The sequence below is a fragment of the Strongylocentrotus purpuratus genome, unplaced genomic scaffold, assembly GCF_000002235.5.
Source record: "Strongylocentrotus purpuratus isolate Spur 01 unplaced genomic scaffold, Spur_5.0 spur5_scaffold_15, whole genome shotgun sequence".
In the NCBI taxonomy this organism is placed as follows: Eukaryota; Metazoa; Echinodermata; class Echinoidea; order Camarodonta; family Strongylocentrotidae; genus Strongylocentrotus; species Strongylocentrotus purpuratus.
In genome coordinates this window covers 31,219,872-31,236,195 of record NW_022145600.1, presented here as the reverse complement: position 1 = coordinate 31,236,195, position 16,324 = coordinate 31,219,872, and the positions used below count along the sequence as shown (strand labels likewise).

Genomic DNA, 16,324 nt, shown 5'->3' with positions numbered 1-16,324 from the left:
CCCCGGAAGCTCAGGGGTTTTGGGCAATAAATTACGGCTAGATGAGCATATTTGTGACACTGGCAGGACACAAAATGATGTGGGGTCCAGGGGGCGGAGCCCCCAGAAGCCTAGTGGTTTTATACATTAAGTTACGGTCAGATGAGCATATTTTTATACCTATTTTGTGACACTGGCAGGTCACGAATTCGCGTGGGGACAAGGGGGCGGAGCCCCCTGAGGCTCAGGGGCTTTAAACATTTTATAACGGTCAGATAAGCATGCAGAGTCCCACCTTAGGGCCCCTGATGGGGTCGAGGGGGCGCAGCCCCGGACAGTGGCGGATCCAGCCGGGGCCTTTTTTTACCTTTTTGAGGATTTGGGGTCGGGGGCGGAGCCCCCAGGAGTTCCGGGTTTTTAGGCATTAATTACCGTCAGATGAACAACTTTTGACACCTTATTATTTTTGTGACAAAGGCAGGTCAATATTCTTTTTTTATGAATTTGCCATTTGCCGACAAACGCATAAAAAAAGATAATTTACTAAACATTGAGGAAAATTATGTCATTTCGGCAACATTTGTAAATCACCGGTATCGAATTAGGAATAATTAAACCACGTTTTAATTATATTTGGGGGCAGCTGTCGCCCTCCCCCCCCCCCCCCGAAATCCTGATCTACACCTTGTTGGTAGGAAAATCGTAACTGATCTCCCCTACCTTTCTTCTTTCTCTTTTTTTTCCCTTTCTCTCCTCTTTTCCTTTCTTTTTCCTTTCTTCTCTCAGGTTTGCTGGGGGAGGAAAGGGCCTTGCCCCCACCCCGATCCACACGTTGTTGGGGGATTAATCGCAACTGTTCTCCCCTTCTTTTCACTTTTTTGTTCCCTTTTAGCTCTCCTCTTCCCCTTCCTCCCCCATTTGTTGTTGTTGGGGGGCAAGGGCCTTTTGGCCCGCCCGAACTACAACTTGTTCGCGGGAAAATTGCAACTGATATCCCCCTTCTTTTCTTTTCTTCTTCCTCTTTTTTACTTCCCTTTATCTCCTTTTTTTCATTTTTTCTTTCCCTTTTCTTTCCTTCTGGGGGGAGGGGGGGAGGGGGGGGGGGAGGGAGGTAACAGATGCATGGGAGGCATGCAATTATAGGCGCGCCCTAATTTCGCCCCGCCTCCCGGTCTCCTTCTTTTTCCCCTTTTCTTTTCTTCTTCCTCTTCTTTCTCTCCCTTTCACTCCTCTTTCCCTTCTTTTTCTTCTCTCTCTCTCTCTTTTGTTTTTTGTTTTGCAGGGGGCAAGGCCCGCTGCCCCCCCCCCCCCTCCCTGGATCTTCGCCTGGGGCTATGTAGGAAAGCATGTTGTCGTTTTGGAGCTGCACGCACGCGCACGTCCACGTAAATGTACATGTACGCAATGCGCTATCGCGCTAGGGGCCAATAATACGCATTTCTAGCATTGATTGATAAGATTGATTGATTGATTGTTTGATTGATTGATTGATTCAGTTGCGAAGTAAAGACTCGTGTCTCCAAGATGATTCCATGATCCATGTCCCTGTTGAGATCTGTTGAGTTGGGAAACGTAAATTCCAGACTACCAAATCCTGTCCATAAATCTCTCCCCGGAGCTCTAGAGCCCAAATCTGACACCGAACTGGACTGTTTCAAGACACAGTGAGCTGGTAATCTGGTATTGACTATCGGTAAGTGCAGCTTGCAGGTTCGTTCGGTCCCACATACTGATTTTGAGGAGTGCTCCTAGTCCGCTAGTCGTATGTTAGACCGAATTTTCCATCTCTTAGTCTTACGTTCGTTAAAGGGGAAGTCCACCCTGAAATTAAGTTAGTTTTAATAGGAGTAGAAAAATGAGAGAAACAAGTCAGTGAAACTTTGAGCAAATTCCGATTAAAAATAAGGAAGTTAGGATTTTTGAAGTTGTGATCTCTCTCTCTCTGTTGTTGTCCCTCCGCTTTTCGGAGATCAGCGAGTATATCGCATTCGAAGTAGTAGGCTGCTGTAAATATGTTATAAAATCCTTAGTTGGAGGGTATGGAGTGCAGGCGATGGGCATGAATTTTGTAAAGATAGTGAAGTGTCATCTTTAAAATAGAATCATTGACAGTGGAGGGAAGGTATGGATCATATGGCAAGAGAATAGCGCAAGTCAGATGGGAAGGGTCCTGGGTGTTGAGCAGTGGTGTATTTGGTGCAGAGTCGAGGACATTATGCAGGAGTCTACTGGCTCTGTCGATAAGGTCGTCCAGAAGGTTGACAGTAGTCGAGCATGAAGCCACAACGTGAACTACGGTATCCTCCTCAAGATTGCAGAGAGGACACTTTGTGTTGGTTGCTTTCTTAATCTTGGTAAGACGGGTTCGGGTGAGGTAGGTTGATGTGAGAAGCTGTGCTCTTATGGTCAGTGCCTGTCTGATTATTGTTGACGGTGGGTCCTTGGGGTAGAGGTTCCTTGGGTTGATGGATTTGCCATGCCAGAATGCGAGGGACGACTTGGTGGCAGCTCCTTCCTGTGTAGCATCCTCGACTGCAGCAGAGATTGAGTTCTTAACTCTGCGCTTCCAGGAGACATAGGGAATAGGATTTGTAATAAGGTCCTCAATGGTTGGAAGCTTGTACAAATCCAGGATACCTTTCAGGCCTTTTACTGAGGAAGTGCCGATGCTGAGGGCATGAAGAAAGGTCCGCCGCTCGAATCTGGTGGAGTCGAGGTCCAGTAGTTGACCAAGAAGCAGTAGCTTTTCTTGGCCAATTCTATGGCTGATTGGTATGAGGCCTGTTAGGAGGGATACACTCTCATCAGCAGCTGTGACAGGAATGCCAAGGATACGCTTGAATAGATGGGTCTGTGCACGGTTTAGTTTGGATAACATCGACTTATTGAGGTGTAAGATAGATGTGCCATAGAGCATCCTGGGGATGCAGTAGATGTTCCAAAGGCGTACAGAGAGGAGAGGGACAAGACCTAGCGTATGGGCTCCTACACCGCAGAGGGCGTAAAAGGCATGAAGACCTTTCGAGATGATGCAATCAGTCGGATCAGTCTGAGATGATGACTTTGTGATTCCAAGATGAACGTGAGAGACTTTACGGGATATAGTGAGGTCACCCATGGTCCATTCCTGTTGGCTGTCCAACTTACGAGCATTCATCACCACAACTGCACTCTTGGCGGGATTGATTTTGTAGCGCCACTCTCTTGTGTAGGCTTGGGTTGCCGTGATCATCTCTTGCAGCTGTGATGGTGTGTTGCTGATCAAGGCGACATCGTCTGCAAGCACAATGACACCGGAGTAGCGGCCATTAATGATGCATCCTAGCTGACTGTCTCTGAGCTTCTTGATCAAGCCATCGACAAACAGAGTATATAGCGTGGGAGAAAGGACTCCACCTTGACGAACACCCTGTTGGATTTGGATGGTTTGTGTAACTCTGCCATCCCAGAGGACTTGACTTTCCATTCCATTATACAGGTTGCGTATGATGTGCTGGATGTCCTGATCAGCTTCAGAATTCCTTAGCTTATGGAGTAAGCCAAGGTGCCAAACTTTATCAAATGCTTTCTCTGCATCCAGGAAGCAAATATACAATGGTCTCTTTGAAGCTCCTGAGATCTCGATTGTGAGTTGAAGGCACAACGCAGTCAGTTGACATGAGAAGCCTTTGCGGAAGCCGAACTGAAGTTGGTCAGGGATGTCTTTGATGGACAGCTGCGCCTCAAGACGAGGCCTGATGCAGGTTTCAAGCAGCTTTGTGAGTGTTGGAGTTAGAGTGATGCCACGGTAGTTGCGAGGATCCTGCATACTTTTTCCTTTGCCTTTGTGGAAAGGCAGAATGATACCTGTCTTCATAGAATTTGGGCAGTGACCACTTTGTAGGATAGCATTCAGGATGAAGAGAAGGAGTCTTTGTGCAATCACGCCGAGATGTTTGATGTGTTCAGAGCTGATATTGTCAGGGCCGCTGGCTTTGCCTGGTTTGAGTGAGTCAATGGCAGCCTGTAGCTCAGGATACTTCAGACGTGATACATGATGGCACTGGGATGTCGAAGGGTCTTTCAAGGAGGCACATTGGGTACTCTCAACAGGCATATCTGCACAGTCCTTGCTTTCCTCAGATGAAAGGAGGTGGGAGGGATTATGTGCCAGGTCCGTGAAATACTTGTGCCATCCAAGTATGACATCTGGACCATCAAATGTGTGGCCATCATAATCAATGGAGGTAGTTACGTTTTGCTGCTTGTTGCCTTTGCTCTTCTTTATCAGATGGTAGAAGAGTGTTTGATCCGAGCGCGAGGCCTCTTCAACTTGCTTTTGAAGATTACGTCGTTGGATGGCATTTGCTTGTCTCAGGCAACTCCTGAACGACTTCTTCTCTCTCATGTGATCATGATATCTTCTTCCTGTCTTAGCACCACTTTCCTTCAGCCAGGTTTTTCTGGCTTTCTGGGCAGTGTTGTAAGCTACTTGAACTTGTGGTGTCCATTCAGGTTTGCCCTTTTTCTTCTTGGAGAGAACTGTGTGCGGGAGTGCTAGTGAGGTCATCTGCATTGCCGAGATGAATTCTTGCAGTAGTCCGTCAATCGAGGTGTCATCAAGGAGATTTGAGTTATTGTTTTGAAAGATGAGAAATGCAATTCTTTCCATGGGAGTGGTATATTTCTCCTGAATCATTTTGCGCTCTACAGTGTGCCATTTGATTTTCATCCTGTGCAGGGGAGTGCTCTGCATGTTGACACTGAGGTGAGTTCGTCTTGCATCTTTGGGTTGAACTAGTCGCCTTGTGAGGACCAAAAGATGATCTGAGGTGTTAGACGTTTCATCCCCAGTTATCTCAGTATTAGAGAACAGGGAAAGCTCAATGGTTGGCACCAGAAAGCCATCAATGCTGGATTTATGTCTTCCATCATCTGCACAGTAGGTATGGTCATTCTCATCACAATGTGCGGCTGTGAGGCTCGTGAGTGCATGCTGATGCATGAAGTCCTTTAAGATAAAACCTGTCTTTTTGGTCTGGTTACTAGTAACAGTATCTGCATTGAAGTCTCCCAGAATGATTGTTGAGGAAGATGGGTAGCTTTCTCTGATTTGTGTGAAGCTTGCAAGACAGTTGAGATAGCCTGCTTGATCATTCAAGGATATTCCACAGGGTAGATAGCAGCAGATTACCACAAGAGTTTCTGAGGAGTATCTCAGGCGGATGAAGGCTGCCACAATTCTTGGTGATTCACATGGTATTTCTTTGCATGTCTCAGATAGTGTGGTCCGTATGAAGAGTGCTACACCACCCTTGCCTCTCATTCGAGTACTGTAGAAGGAGTCTGTAGTCTTTTCTGCCTGCTTGATGATAACGGAGTGGTCCGAACTGACGGCACTTAATATTTGAATGTTGTCTGTTAGCCAGTGTTCTTGGATTCCAAGGATGTCAATAGACTTAAGTCTTTCTTGCAGAAAAGCTGAGATGGTTGAGAAACCTCTTGTGTTAAAGGTTCCTAGAACAATCTTGGGTTGGTCATTAATTAGTTCTGGTATTTTCACTGGTTTATGTTTGAGTGGAGAGGGTCTAGGACTGTTTGTGTTGGCCGTAGAGTAGTTTATTGCATGGGCGTTGTGGGTAGGAGACGGAGGCTTGAGTCCGTGCATTCTATGATTTGCATGTGGAGATGCCTTAGGCATGTTGAACTGATAAGATCTGGGACGTTCATAGGTTGAGTCAGGATGTTTAAGGCAGTCGTGGTGAGATAGTAGGCTTTCTCTAGAAGGGCAATGTGGGTTAAGGTCGAGGCACGGCCATACTGAAAAACCGGCTGAGCGTTTTGTTTGACACGTGGGGTTTGGACAGTAGTATTTCTGGAGTTGTGAGAATGATTAGGAATGGGAACTCTTTGATCATCCTGGTTAACCTGTACATTCAAGCTATTTTCACTGATGGATATTGGCTTTCCATTCCTTTCTTCATAGCAATTTCTTCTAGTGGTCTGATTATCCTGGATACGGTCATTTGGCGTTGCAGCAAGTCCTACATGTAGGTTGGTTTCTCTGGTGCCAGAATTCTCAAGTGTTGGTGCATTGATTACCTCATCATCTAAGTTTTTTCTCAATGTGTGCCTGGTTGGGTTCGGTATCGAAGGAGGAGATGCGTGGTCGATCCAGATAAAATGTGATGGAGAGTCTATTTGATCCTTCTTGCAAGAGGTGGGATAGGGGTCCTTAACTTGAGGTTTTGAGGGAGGCTCTTTGAAGTGAGATTGGTCTATGCCAGAGTTGAGTTTTTTGGGGATAGACTCGGCTTTAGGAGAAGATTGTGCCAGTGTTGTGGCTGGAGAGGCTTTCTTATGCGATTCCCGATGAGGAGTTAACGAGATACCATAGGCATTCACGTTCATAGGTTGCGGGTATGTCTTTCGAGGCAGTACGTGAATAGATTTTAAAGGGTTCTGCATGGGAGTTTCAGGCTTTTTCGGAGGCAAGTTGTGCTGATTGGACTGTTGGCTTGTAGAGGTTGGCAGGCCCGAGCCAGACGGACGTTTTTTGTCATATCTCCAGGGGCTACCCGACTTTGGGCTACCCGACTTTGGGCTACTCTTTGAAGACCCCTCCCATCCCCATCTGGCTGGGTTGGAGTATTTCCTGTAGGGGCTTGTCATAGGGGGGTAGGTATTAGGCTGTCTAGGTGAGATGTGTTGTTTTTGCTTTTGAGGAGATCTTTTTGAAGCTTTCCACTGTGAATGCTGACTTTGGGCTGTAGTTTTGAAGGGCTCACGGTTTTTAGTGAGAGAGATCGATGGGGAATCACTACATGTTCTAGAGCGCTCAGGTGAATCCATCTCTAAAAGATCTTCTAGGACATCAAACCGATTGCTAGTATGAGGCTGATCAGCGAAGAGGGGGTCTTTCGGCCTTGCATTATTGTCAATCAGGGGTGCTCTGACATTCCGGAATGGATCATCAGAATCTGTTGTCAGGTTGGCACTTGGGTCAAGCCCATTTTTTAGGCACAGTACCTGTAGGAGGTCATTTGCAATGATGAGTTTAGAGTTTTCATGTTTTAGATCACTCATTGTCAGTTTGAGATCGGCAATTAGGGCTTCCTTCACAACCATCAAGTCTTTGTCGCCTTGAAGTCTGCGTAAAGAGGCTTCATTCTCTCTCTTTGTCTGACATAATTCTGTTACAACCTTTTCATGCTCTTGCAATATTGTGGTGTGAATGTTTTCCAAGGATTTTGAGGCAGACTTTGCTTCCTTGAGTGTCTTCTCCAGTGCGCTGCATTTGACACAGGGTTTTGTCGCGTCAGCAGGTGTTTGCAGATCTGTTTTATTCTGAGCAGTGGTCTGAGATACTTCAGTCTGAGTTACTTTGGAGACTACTACGTTATCAGGGATATGTATTATGGTAGTTTGGGTAGTTTGAGCTCTGTATTTCTCATCTATACTATGTATAGGTCCTGCATGGATTGAGTTAGTTTGAGTATTTTGCGAGGTGGGGTTTGGATAAAGTGGATCTTCAGAAATAGGGGTGTGTTCTTGAGAACATTCATCCCGAATTGGTGGAGGAATGGAGCATGTGTCTTTCTGTATGACTTCAGTCATATTCTTCTGAATTGGTGCTGGCTGAGAGCAAGCATCACATTTGAAGATTTCTTCTGGGGAAGTAAGTCTGGAGATTTCCAATTGGGAGAGCCCCAGGCATGAGTAATGATGCCAGTTTTCACAGTCAGAACACTGAACAGCTTCTTTGCAGGCATGAGTGAGACATAGCGAGCAGGCAATTGATTTGTCATCTTCATGGCAATTACAGGTTGCTTTCTCTTTGGATGCCCGACAGAGTTGAGAGATATTGATGAGGAGAGTGGAGAGTTCTGCATTCAGAAAGAAGTTTGGGTGGTTTTGCTTCAGTTTGATAGTGATCCAGGGAAGGACTATATCACTAAGGTATTCAAGGTGTTTTCCATGAAGAGCCATTTCACTTGTGCTGAAGCGTAATTGGATTTCAAATTGTTTCCACTTCCCTTGTTTGCCAGAGGTGAGCCTATTGTAAAATGTGAAGCCCACTAAATCGACGCCGGGAGAGGAGTAGCTGGACCAGGAAGCTGTGAGAGGCGTGCCGTGGAGAGGGCTCTGGTCTTTCATTAGACCACAGAGTGTATCTTTAATTCCATGCAGCACTCTCTGAGGTATAAGGACGGTTAATTGCATATCTCCGTTTTTACCATGAGCACTATCTTTTACAAGATATTGGTTGATTTTGCCATCAAGGCTATGCCTCTTTTTAGATATAGACTTATCTTTATCTTTATCAGATAGGCTCTGGCTATTTTGGTTGCTGTTTCTCTCATCTGGATTGTGTGGTATAGTATCCTCGAGTGAGCTTGGGCTATTACAAGTAGCTGAGACGTTTTTTCCATCGGACATGCGACCTTTGTTTACTTTCTTGGTTTGTACCATTGTCAAGTTTTTTGGTGTTTTTTTTTTTTTTTTGTATAACACAGGATACTCGTATATAAGAAGAACGCAAATTTATATACAGATGATTTCAAGCACACAGTATATCTAGTTCCAAATATTTCTCTAAATTAATCAGTGTCACAAAAGCAAGGGAGAGTACAAGAAAGAGTACAATAACATGCTTAGTAGACTAATCAATGTTTTCAGCACGCAGTATGATCACAATCAGAACATACACTGATACAGCACAAAAAAGAAAAATAATATTATCATGCAAACACGAGTTGAGGATGGAGGTTGTTCATAGAAGGCACGTAGACTATACAAGGCTTCACAAAACATCAAGTTCACAGGCACGGGACGGTAATAGAGGGTACAAAACAAGACTTCACGATACAATTACGTTGGCTACATACACATACTAGACACAGTCAGAGAATTGACGAGTAGCGGGTACATGTACGTAGAGATGGTATAGAAAAATAATATTAACACGCAAACATGAGTTGAGGATGGAGGTTGTTCATAGAAGGCACGTAGACTATACAAGGTAGACACAGTCAGAGAATTGACGAGTAGCGGGTACGTAGAGATGGTATAGAAAAATAATATTAACACGCAAACACGAGTTGAGGATGGAGGTTGTTCATAGAGATGTTCATAGAGATGGTAGAGATGGTATAGAAAAATAATATTAACACGCAACCACGAGTTGAGGATGGAGGTTGTTCATAAAAGTTACGTTGGCTACATACACAGTAGTCAATACATACTAGACACAGTCAGAGAATTGACGAGTAGCGGGCATGTAGAGATGGTATAGAAAAATAATATTAACACGCAAACACGAGTTGAGGATGGAGGTTGTTCATAGAAGTTACGTTGGCTACATACACAGTAGTCAGTACATACTAGACACTGTCAGAGAATTGACGAGTAGCGGGCACGTAGAGATGGTATAGAAAAATAATATTAACACGCAAACACGAGTTGAGGATGGAGGTTGTTCATAGAAGGCACGTAGACTATACAAGGCTTCACAAAACATCGAGTTCACAGGCACGGGACGGTAATAGAGGGTACAAAACAAGACTTCACAGTACAGTTACGTTGGCTACATACATAGCAGAGAGTACATACTAGACAGAGTCAGAGAATTGACGAGTAGCGGGTAGATCTACGTAGAGATGGTAAAACACAACATGGAGAACATAAAGTACATACCATGCACAGGGCTCTGGAGCTATCGAACTATATTTGGTACTCAGCCTGTAATTATGCCTCGGACTTGGAGTCTTGTCTTTGCTTGGACTTGAAGTTTGAACACAATCAAGGCAGCGGCGGAGGCGGCCGGCAACGTCACTAGATCTAGATCAATTCTAGACTGGAACTGTCTATCTCACTAGCAGCAGTCTAACTCAGAGTTTAGACATGTTCTCCAACACATCAGTGTTGATTTGGGTTCGGAGATCCACACTTTTTCTTGTGGAACTGTAGAGTACCACTCTCACGGGAGGTGAGGCTGGTGAGCAGCTAGCACCTGATAGCTGATCAGCTATATCAGGGATGAGATGAACTGTCCCAGACAGCAAATGAAGTGTATGGGACTGTATTGAGTTTTGGCGCTTTTTATAAATTTGCAAAGTAAAGTGAGAGAGGATAAATTTCCATATATCTAACCCAAAATTATTTGAATTAGCTGATTAGATATATCAGCAAATCCCTAATCAGTTTTCTAGCAAGAATTAAACCAAATGACTATTCAGAAACAGAAAATATGATCAAATTTAGAGTAGCAAATTTAGAGCAGCCCATCGCATGCACATGAATCGTACAAACAAGTCAAACAGAAATTGGCAACTCTAACTATGACGTATCATGCGAGCTCAACTTCCATTTGCTCAGTACTAAAAAAATCTAAAATTTTCATTTTCCCTCAAGAAAAATTTCAACCATACATGCACCCTAAATATAATAATTGCAAATATGTTTCTAACTTTCTATACTCTCCCTGCAAGGAACAAATATATATTCCGTCATCAATAACGAAGAAAACATGATTTTATGGAATATTATGCACAAAGCAAATGAAGGAGAGCTCGTATGATAAGTCACAGAGTTGCCAATTTGTATTTGATTGATCACAACTTCAATAATTCATAACTTTCTTATTTTCATTCAGAATTTGCTCAAACTTTCACTCATCTGATTTTCTTATTATTCTGCCTCTATCGAAACAAACTTATTTTGGGGGTGGACTTTCCCTTTAAGCCTCTTATTTGGGTAGGGTCGGCTCTCTCTTTAGAGACGGAAGCCGACCATACCGGTGTGTAAATCAGTGCACCAAACTTGCAAAACTTATCCTGCTTAGAAGTCTATCCCCGAATTACTCCTTTCACAGGCATCTCCGCTGCATTTTAGGGTAGAAGGCCCAGTATTTGGTCACTTAAAGAGAAGGTCGAGTTCTGGGAAGAGGTGAAAAATAATTTGTGAGCATTACTCATTCTTATTATGCAAGTGTGGAAGAACATCAGTTAAGACATGTTCCCTGAAAAGCATGGCTCTTCAAATGCCTTCATATTTTATATATGCATGTAACGTCGTAAAAATCGGGGGCCGACTTTTTACGCCACATGTTCGTGTAGTCCCATATACATCTTTCTGTGCAAGTGTTTGTAACTTTACCAAGACTTGGCCAAATTTCTTATCATTTTGATGATTCCAGAACCTTGCAATACACACAAATTCTTATATGCTAGATGATCAACCTTTTCTGGTCGGTTCCACACCGTTTCTTTCACAATGCAATCGCATGACCAGAACTCAACTTCATCTTTAAGGGGAAATCACTACTGTTTTGAATGCTTACCTCTTTTATTGGGCAATCTACCCATCAAAAGAAAAGATATTTATTCCTCTAACAGGATTTTAAAGTCACTTAAAATATAGAATAACGATAAGCAAAATGCTTCCGAAAGAAGACGGAGCATTTTTCTGCCCAGAATTCGGTCGCGCAGAATAGAATTCGGTCATGCGATTTGTGCGTGGTATCTCCGTTGCCAAGGAGCGAAGCGTATTTGCGCACTATTTGCGCACTATTTTCACACAATTGCGCGATAAAGCACTGAATGTCAATGCGTTGACTGAATACTGGACGAGCGATACCGCATGGCAAGGGTATCGTCTAAATACCTCTAGCTCTTGCACATCAGCAAGTGCGTCATTTGCAAATTCGCTGCGATGGAGTGAACACGGAAGTGATTCTCTTCATACACATACTAAATTCATTGCAACAGCACATATAGTTGTTTCGCAATAGACTTCTACATATGGCTATGCATGTTAGCGCATGTGCTAACAGAACGCGGAAGTGCAGAAAGTTGTGCGACACTGACCAATTTCGAGTTAAAGGTAAAGACCAGTTATGGTCATGCGATTGCATTGTGAAAGAAACGTTGTGGAATCGATCAGAAAAGGTTGATCATCTAGCATCTAGCATCTGCAAGGTTCTGGAATCATCAAAATGATAAGAAATTTGGCCCATTCTTCGTAAAGTTACAAGCACTATACACAGAAAGATGTATATGGGACTACCCTATAATCTCTCACAGACCATGAGAGAAACAAATTTACCAAATATATGAATTAGTAGGCGGTTTTTCCGGCAAATTTTTTATCATCATGTATTAGTCAAAACATATTCTTTCACATGATTGGTAATGAGAGCTTCCATTTCATTTTTTGAAATTGGGGCGTTTCCAATACTGGTCTTTACCTTTAAGTTGGAGATCTTTCCGGGGCCCTAAATCTGATTTAATTTTGAGAGTTAAGAAAAGTTGTTCAGCTGCCTGATTTGTGCAAGTTTCGTGGCTCATAAATGACTTTTTAAATTGTTACAGCTGTTGAAACGGCTGTCTGACCGAATACTGGAAATGGACCAAATACTGGGCGCGCTACCCTATACTATAAGCTTAGGTTCCACTTACCAACTTGACTGAAATAATCCGTTTAACTCTTATCATGCCACAGGGCTAATCCCCATTGTGCCAAGCCCCAAATCCCCCAGTGCCTAGTTTATATTGAGATAATCTGATTAACGTGATGGTTCTATGAATAGCGCGTGCAAAACACACAGCACACTACAATGAGCATGAACAATAACTGCTCCTACGAATGTGTGCAAGCATGCTCATGGCAGCATAGCATAGCAGTGGTTTGATCGCATGTACAAAGCACTATAACGATAGCGTGTATGCAGCCTTATGGCAGGCTATGAGTTAATGGTCCATTTTTAGGAAATTATGGGTCAAAATCGACATCCATGATAAAAATCTTGCAGCGGTAGTTTAAACTCAAATTATTTGAACAAATTTTGGGGGCTATTTTTCAAGCTAGCTTGCATGAAAATAACGCTTTTTAATTTGCATTGAACTCTATGCATATTTTGGGGGCTCTTTTATGACTTTCGGGGGCTTTTTTGGCATTTCGGGGGCTAATTTGCCCCGAGCCCCCCATGTAATTTTCCCCCTGTAAAGCCTAGATCCTCCTCTTTCATTTGATGCAACTGACTTGATGCATATTTCACGCATAGACGTGATTAAAATCAATTTGAAGGAAAAGGAGGAAGGAAACCAAAAAGTCATTTGGCGGGCGGTATCTGAATTTTGAAGAAAAATTCACATTTCTAGGAAGTAGAGTTTCTGCCCTTACATGTATGACACGTCAATCAGGGAAAGTGAGTAAGGAATAAGAAAGTCCTGTTTGTTTAAATTGATGCTTGCATTTCCATAATTTTATTAAACAAATTGGTTTTCACTGGCTGCCTGCCGTAGGCGTAGCAACAAATGGAATGGTCAAAAGACTTAACTCCGTTTCATTGACAATCAGCCATATAGACGAAAGACTTCATGCATGGCTGATTTTCAACGAAACAGAGCTAAGACTTTTGTCAATTCTGCTTGTTGCTATGGCAGACGGCCTATGAAAACGAACTTTTAATATCAAATTATAGAAATGCAAGCATCACTTTAAACAAACAGAACTTTCTTATTCCTGGCTCATTTTTCTTGATTGAGGTGTCATATGAAAGGGCAAAAACTGAACTTTCTAGAAATCATGAGAGAGGAAGGGAGAAGTATTCTTTGTTTCATCCTATTAACATAATTAAGAACTACTTAAATTTGTTTAGAGAGAGAAGTAGACCTGCAAAGATTTAGAATGAAATGTATTCTGACATGTATGGGTGATTAAGTCCTGGAGAGAACTTGTAAACTGGATGTGAACTGCTCTCATCAGGACTACCACTCCTTACATGGTAGATGTAGAACAATAAACCTAATAAATGTCTGTAATCAATTATATTGTGTTTTTTTTCTTTCTGTTATTGTTTTCCATTGTAGATCTGCTGTGAAGTGAAACTTTTGATGGAAAATGGCATCAGTCAACCAGGACCAGCAACCACTCAACTTGGCTTCAAGAATGGATTGGCCTAATCCAGTGAGTCTTGATGAGATGAAAGGTATATTTGCATCTCAAAATGTTGATCTGGATGCTAGAGACGAACGTGGTTGGTCACCTCTGATGATCGCTTGTGCTAAAGATAAGAAGGAAATGGTCCAGTTCCTCCTTGATCATGGAGCTGACCCCAATGCGAAGGGCTCTGAAGATGAAAACACACCAATGCACTGTGCTTCCGTGGGCGTCTTCTGTACAAATCTTCCAAGTTTAGGTCAGTTTTCCCTTCAAGACACGGGCAGGCCGTCAAGTAAGGATATTCTCAGACTTCTCATCAATCATGGCGCAACACTGACCTGTAACTCAAATGGACTCGATCCTCCTTGCATCGCAGCAATTTACAACTTCCAAGACATCGTTGAATTCTTTGTCCAGGGAAAAACCCATGAATTGCAATTGTCCAACGCAGAAAAGGCAAGAGTTTATGAAATTCTTGGAGTGGCAGTGGGCCTTAATGCTCACTTCAATGTACCTGCTTGCACAGGTGAGGAACACCCATGTACACATTTCTGCAGAGCTCTGTCTATTCACAAGGAAAATGGTATTAAACCCTATGGGAATCATGGAAAGTCTTTAGTAGCTGCTTCTTTCTTTCTTTTCTCTGAAACAAAGGAATGTAAGACTCAAGAAGACTTGGAAAACATCAAGTCAGATCAGTGGTCTTTAAAGAACCAGTGCTTCTTGGTTGCAGAAAGAGTGCTCCCAGAAGAAATAAAAGATAGCTACATCTTTCAAAGAATTTACCAGCATGGGCTTGATGGCGTGATGTTTCACAAGGGAAAGATCCAGGAAACACTGTCACAAGGCTCTCAGATCTGTAGAGAATTAATACAGTTGGAGCTGGAATCAAGACTCGAGGTTGGCTCAGTCCTTGTAAAGATAGTGAATGGTATCTGTTACGAAAAACTTGAAGATGAAGTAGTTGATGAGTGTTACAAGTTGGTAGATCTTTGTTTGCAGGTGTTTAGTAAAGACTCCCAGGACCTTGAACTCGACTTTGATTTGGTGGATGAATTTGGCTATTTATTGTTCAATATTGCTAACTGTGACTCTGCCATGCCAAAGAGAATGTTTGAACCACTGCTTCAGTTTGGTGAAGGAATGGTAAGAGTTATTAGAATGCAATTTGGTGAAAAATCTTGTGTAGCAATCTCTCACTGTATTTTGGAATGCATTAATGAATTGTATGTACCGGTAAGGTCTTCCAAAGACAGGGGAAAAGAGTACCGTCGAAAGCAAGTAAAAGAGAAGCGCATGAGGCACTTGATCTTAAGGATGATGCGATGTGAAGATGCAACTCAAATTGACTCTAACGGGAACTCAATGATGCATTCGTTATTTTTTGGAATTGGTCTACATAACAAACAGCAGTTCACAAAGGAAATTGCTCTGATCCTTATTCGCAATGGGTGTGATATTGAAGCGCGCGATGCTGATGGTGAAACAGTGAAAGAGATGATTTGTAACCATAGACGTTTCGATCCAGATGCACCAGAAAATGAAGAGCTAATGACCCTGTTATCCCCACCAAGAACAACGTTACCTCTACAAGAAATAGCAGCAAGAACAATCCTTCGCTGCAAGATCCCGCATGAGGGCATAGTACCAAGACATTTGTCTGTTTTTCTTACAGGGGAAGTAGAATACTCAGACTCAGAACTCTATCTATCTCCTAGTGACTGTGAGTCAAGAGAAAGTGAGTAAGTTGAATGGGGTTATTCCAGTCCTGATGGTAGTGTATCTGATGGTGTTATGTCTGATTGGCCAGATAGTCCCTGGTCTCATTATTTATACGAAATGCTCGGCCACTAGTAATACACTTGCCCTCCAGTACCAGTACCAGGAAACAAATAGGTGATGGGGCTTTTAAAGAGAAGGTTGAGTTCTGGGAAGAGGTGAAAAATTATTTGTGAGCGTTACTCATTCTTATTATGCAAGTGTAAAGGAACATCAGATAAGACATGTTCCCTGAAAAGCATGGCTCTTTATGCCTTCATGTTTTAAATATGTCATGTAACATCGTAAAACTCCAGGGTAGGATTTTTACGCCACGTGTTCGTGTAGTCCCATACACTATGAACATGACAGACAAAGAAAGCGGACAAAATATACAGTTCACTGCTATTAAGTAAAAATGTGTAGAACAGGTGTCGCATGCATATTTACCTTTTTACATAATAGCAGTGAAGGGATGTTCCTTTGTCTACCTGAGGAACTGTATATTTTGTCCGCTTTCTTTGTCAGTCATGTTCATAGTGATATACATCTTTCTGTGTACAGTGTTTGTAACCTTTACCAAGACTTCTGACTTGGCCAAATTTCTTATCATTTTGATGATTCCAGAACCTTGCAATACACACTAATTCTTATATGCTAGATG

General features: G+C 42.8%; 1 protein-coding gene across 1 annotated transcript; it reads left to right on the top strand.

The window, feature by feature from the left end:
• Positions 1-1,470: 1,470 nt before the first annotated feature.
• On the top strand, positions 1,471-15,882 carry LOC115924228. The gene is made up of 2 exons (XM_030986186.1): positions 1,471-1,672; positions 13,830-15,882. Exon 2 carries the CDS (start codon positions 13,861-13,863, stop codon positions 15,646-15,648), a length of 1,788 nt encoding a protein of 595 aa, XP_030842046.1. The 5' UTR covers positions 1,471-1,672; positions 13,830-13,860; the 3' UTR covers positions 15,649-15,882.
• Positions 15,883-16,324: the final 442 nt, after the last annotated feature.

What these genes read in the sequence shown, in the direction of transcription:
- LOC115924228 (XM_030986186.1), top strand. Translation starts at nt 13,861, where the DNA reads ATGGCATCAGTCAACCAGGACCAGCAACCACTCAACTTGGCTTCAAGA.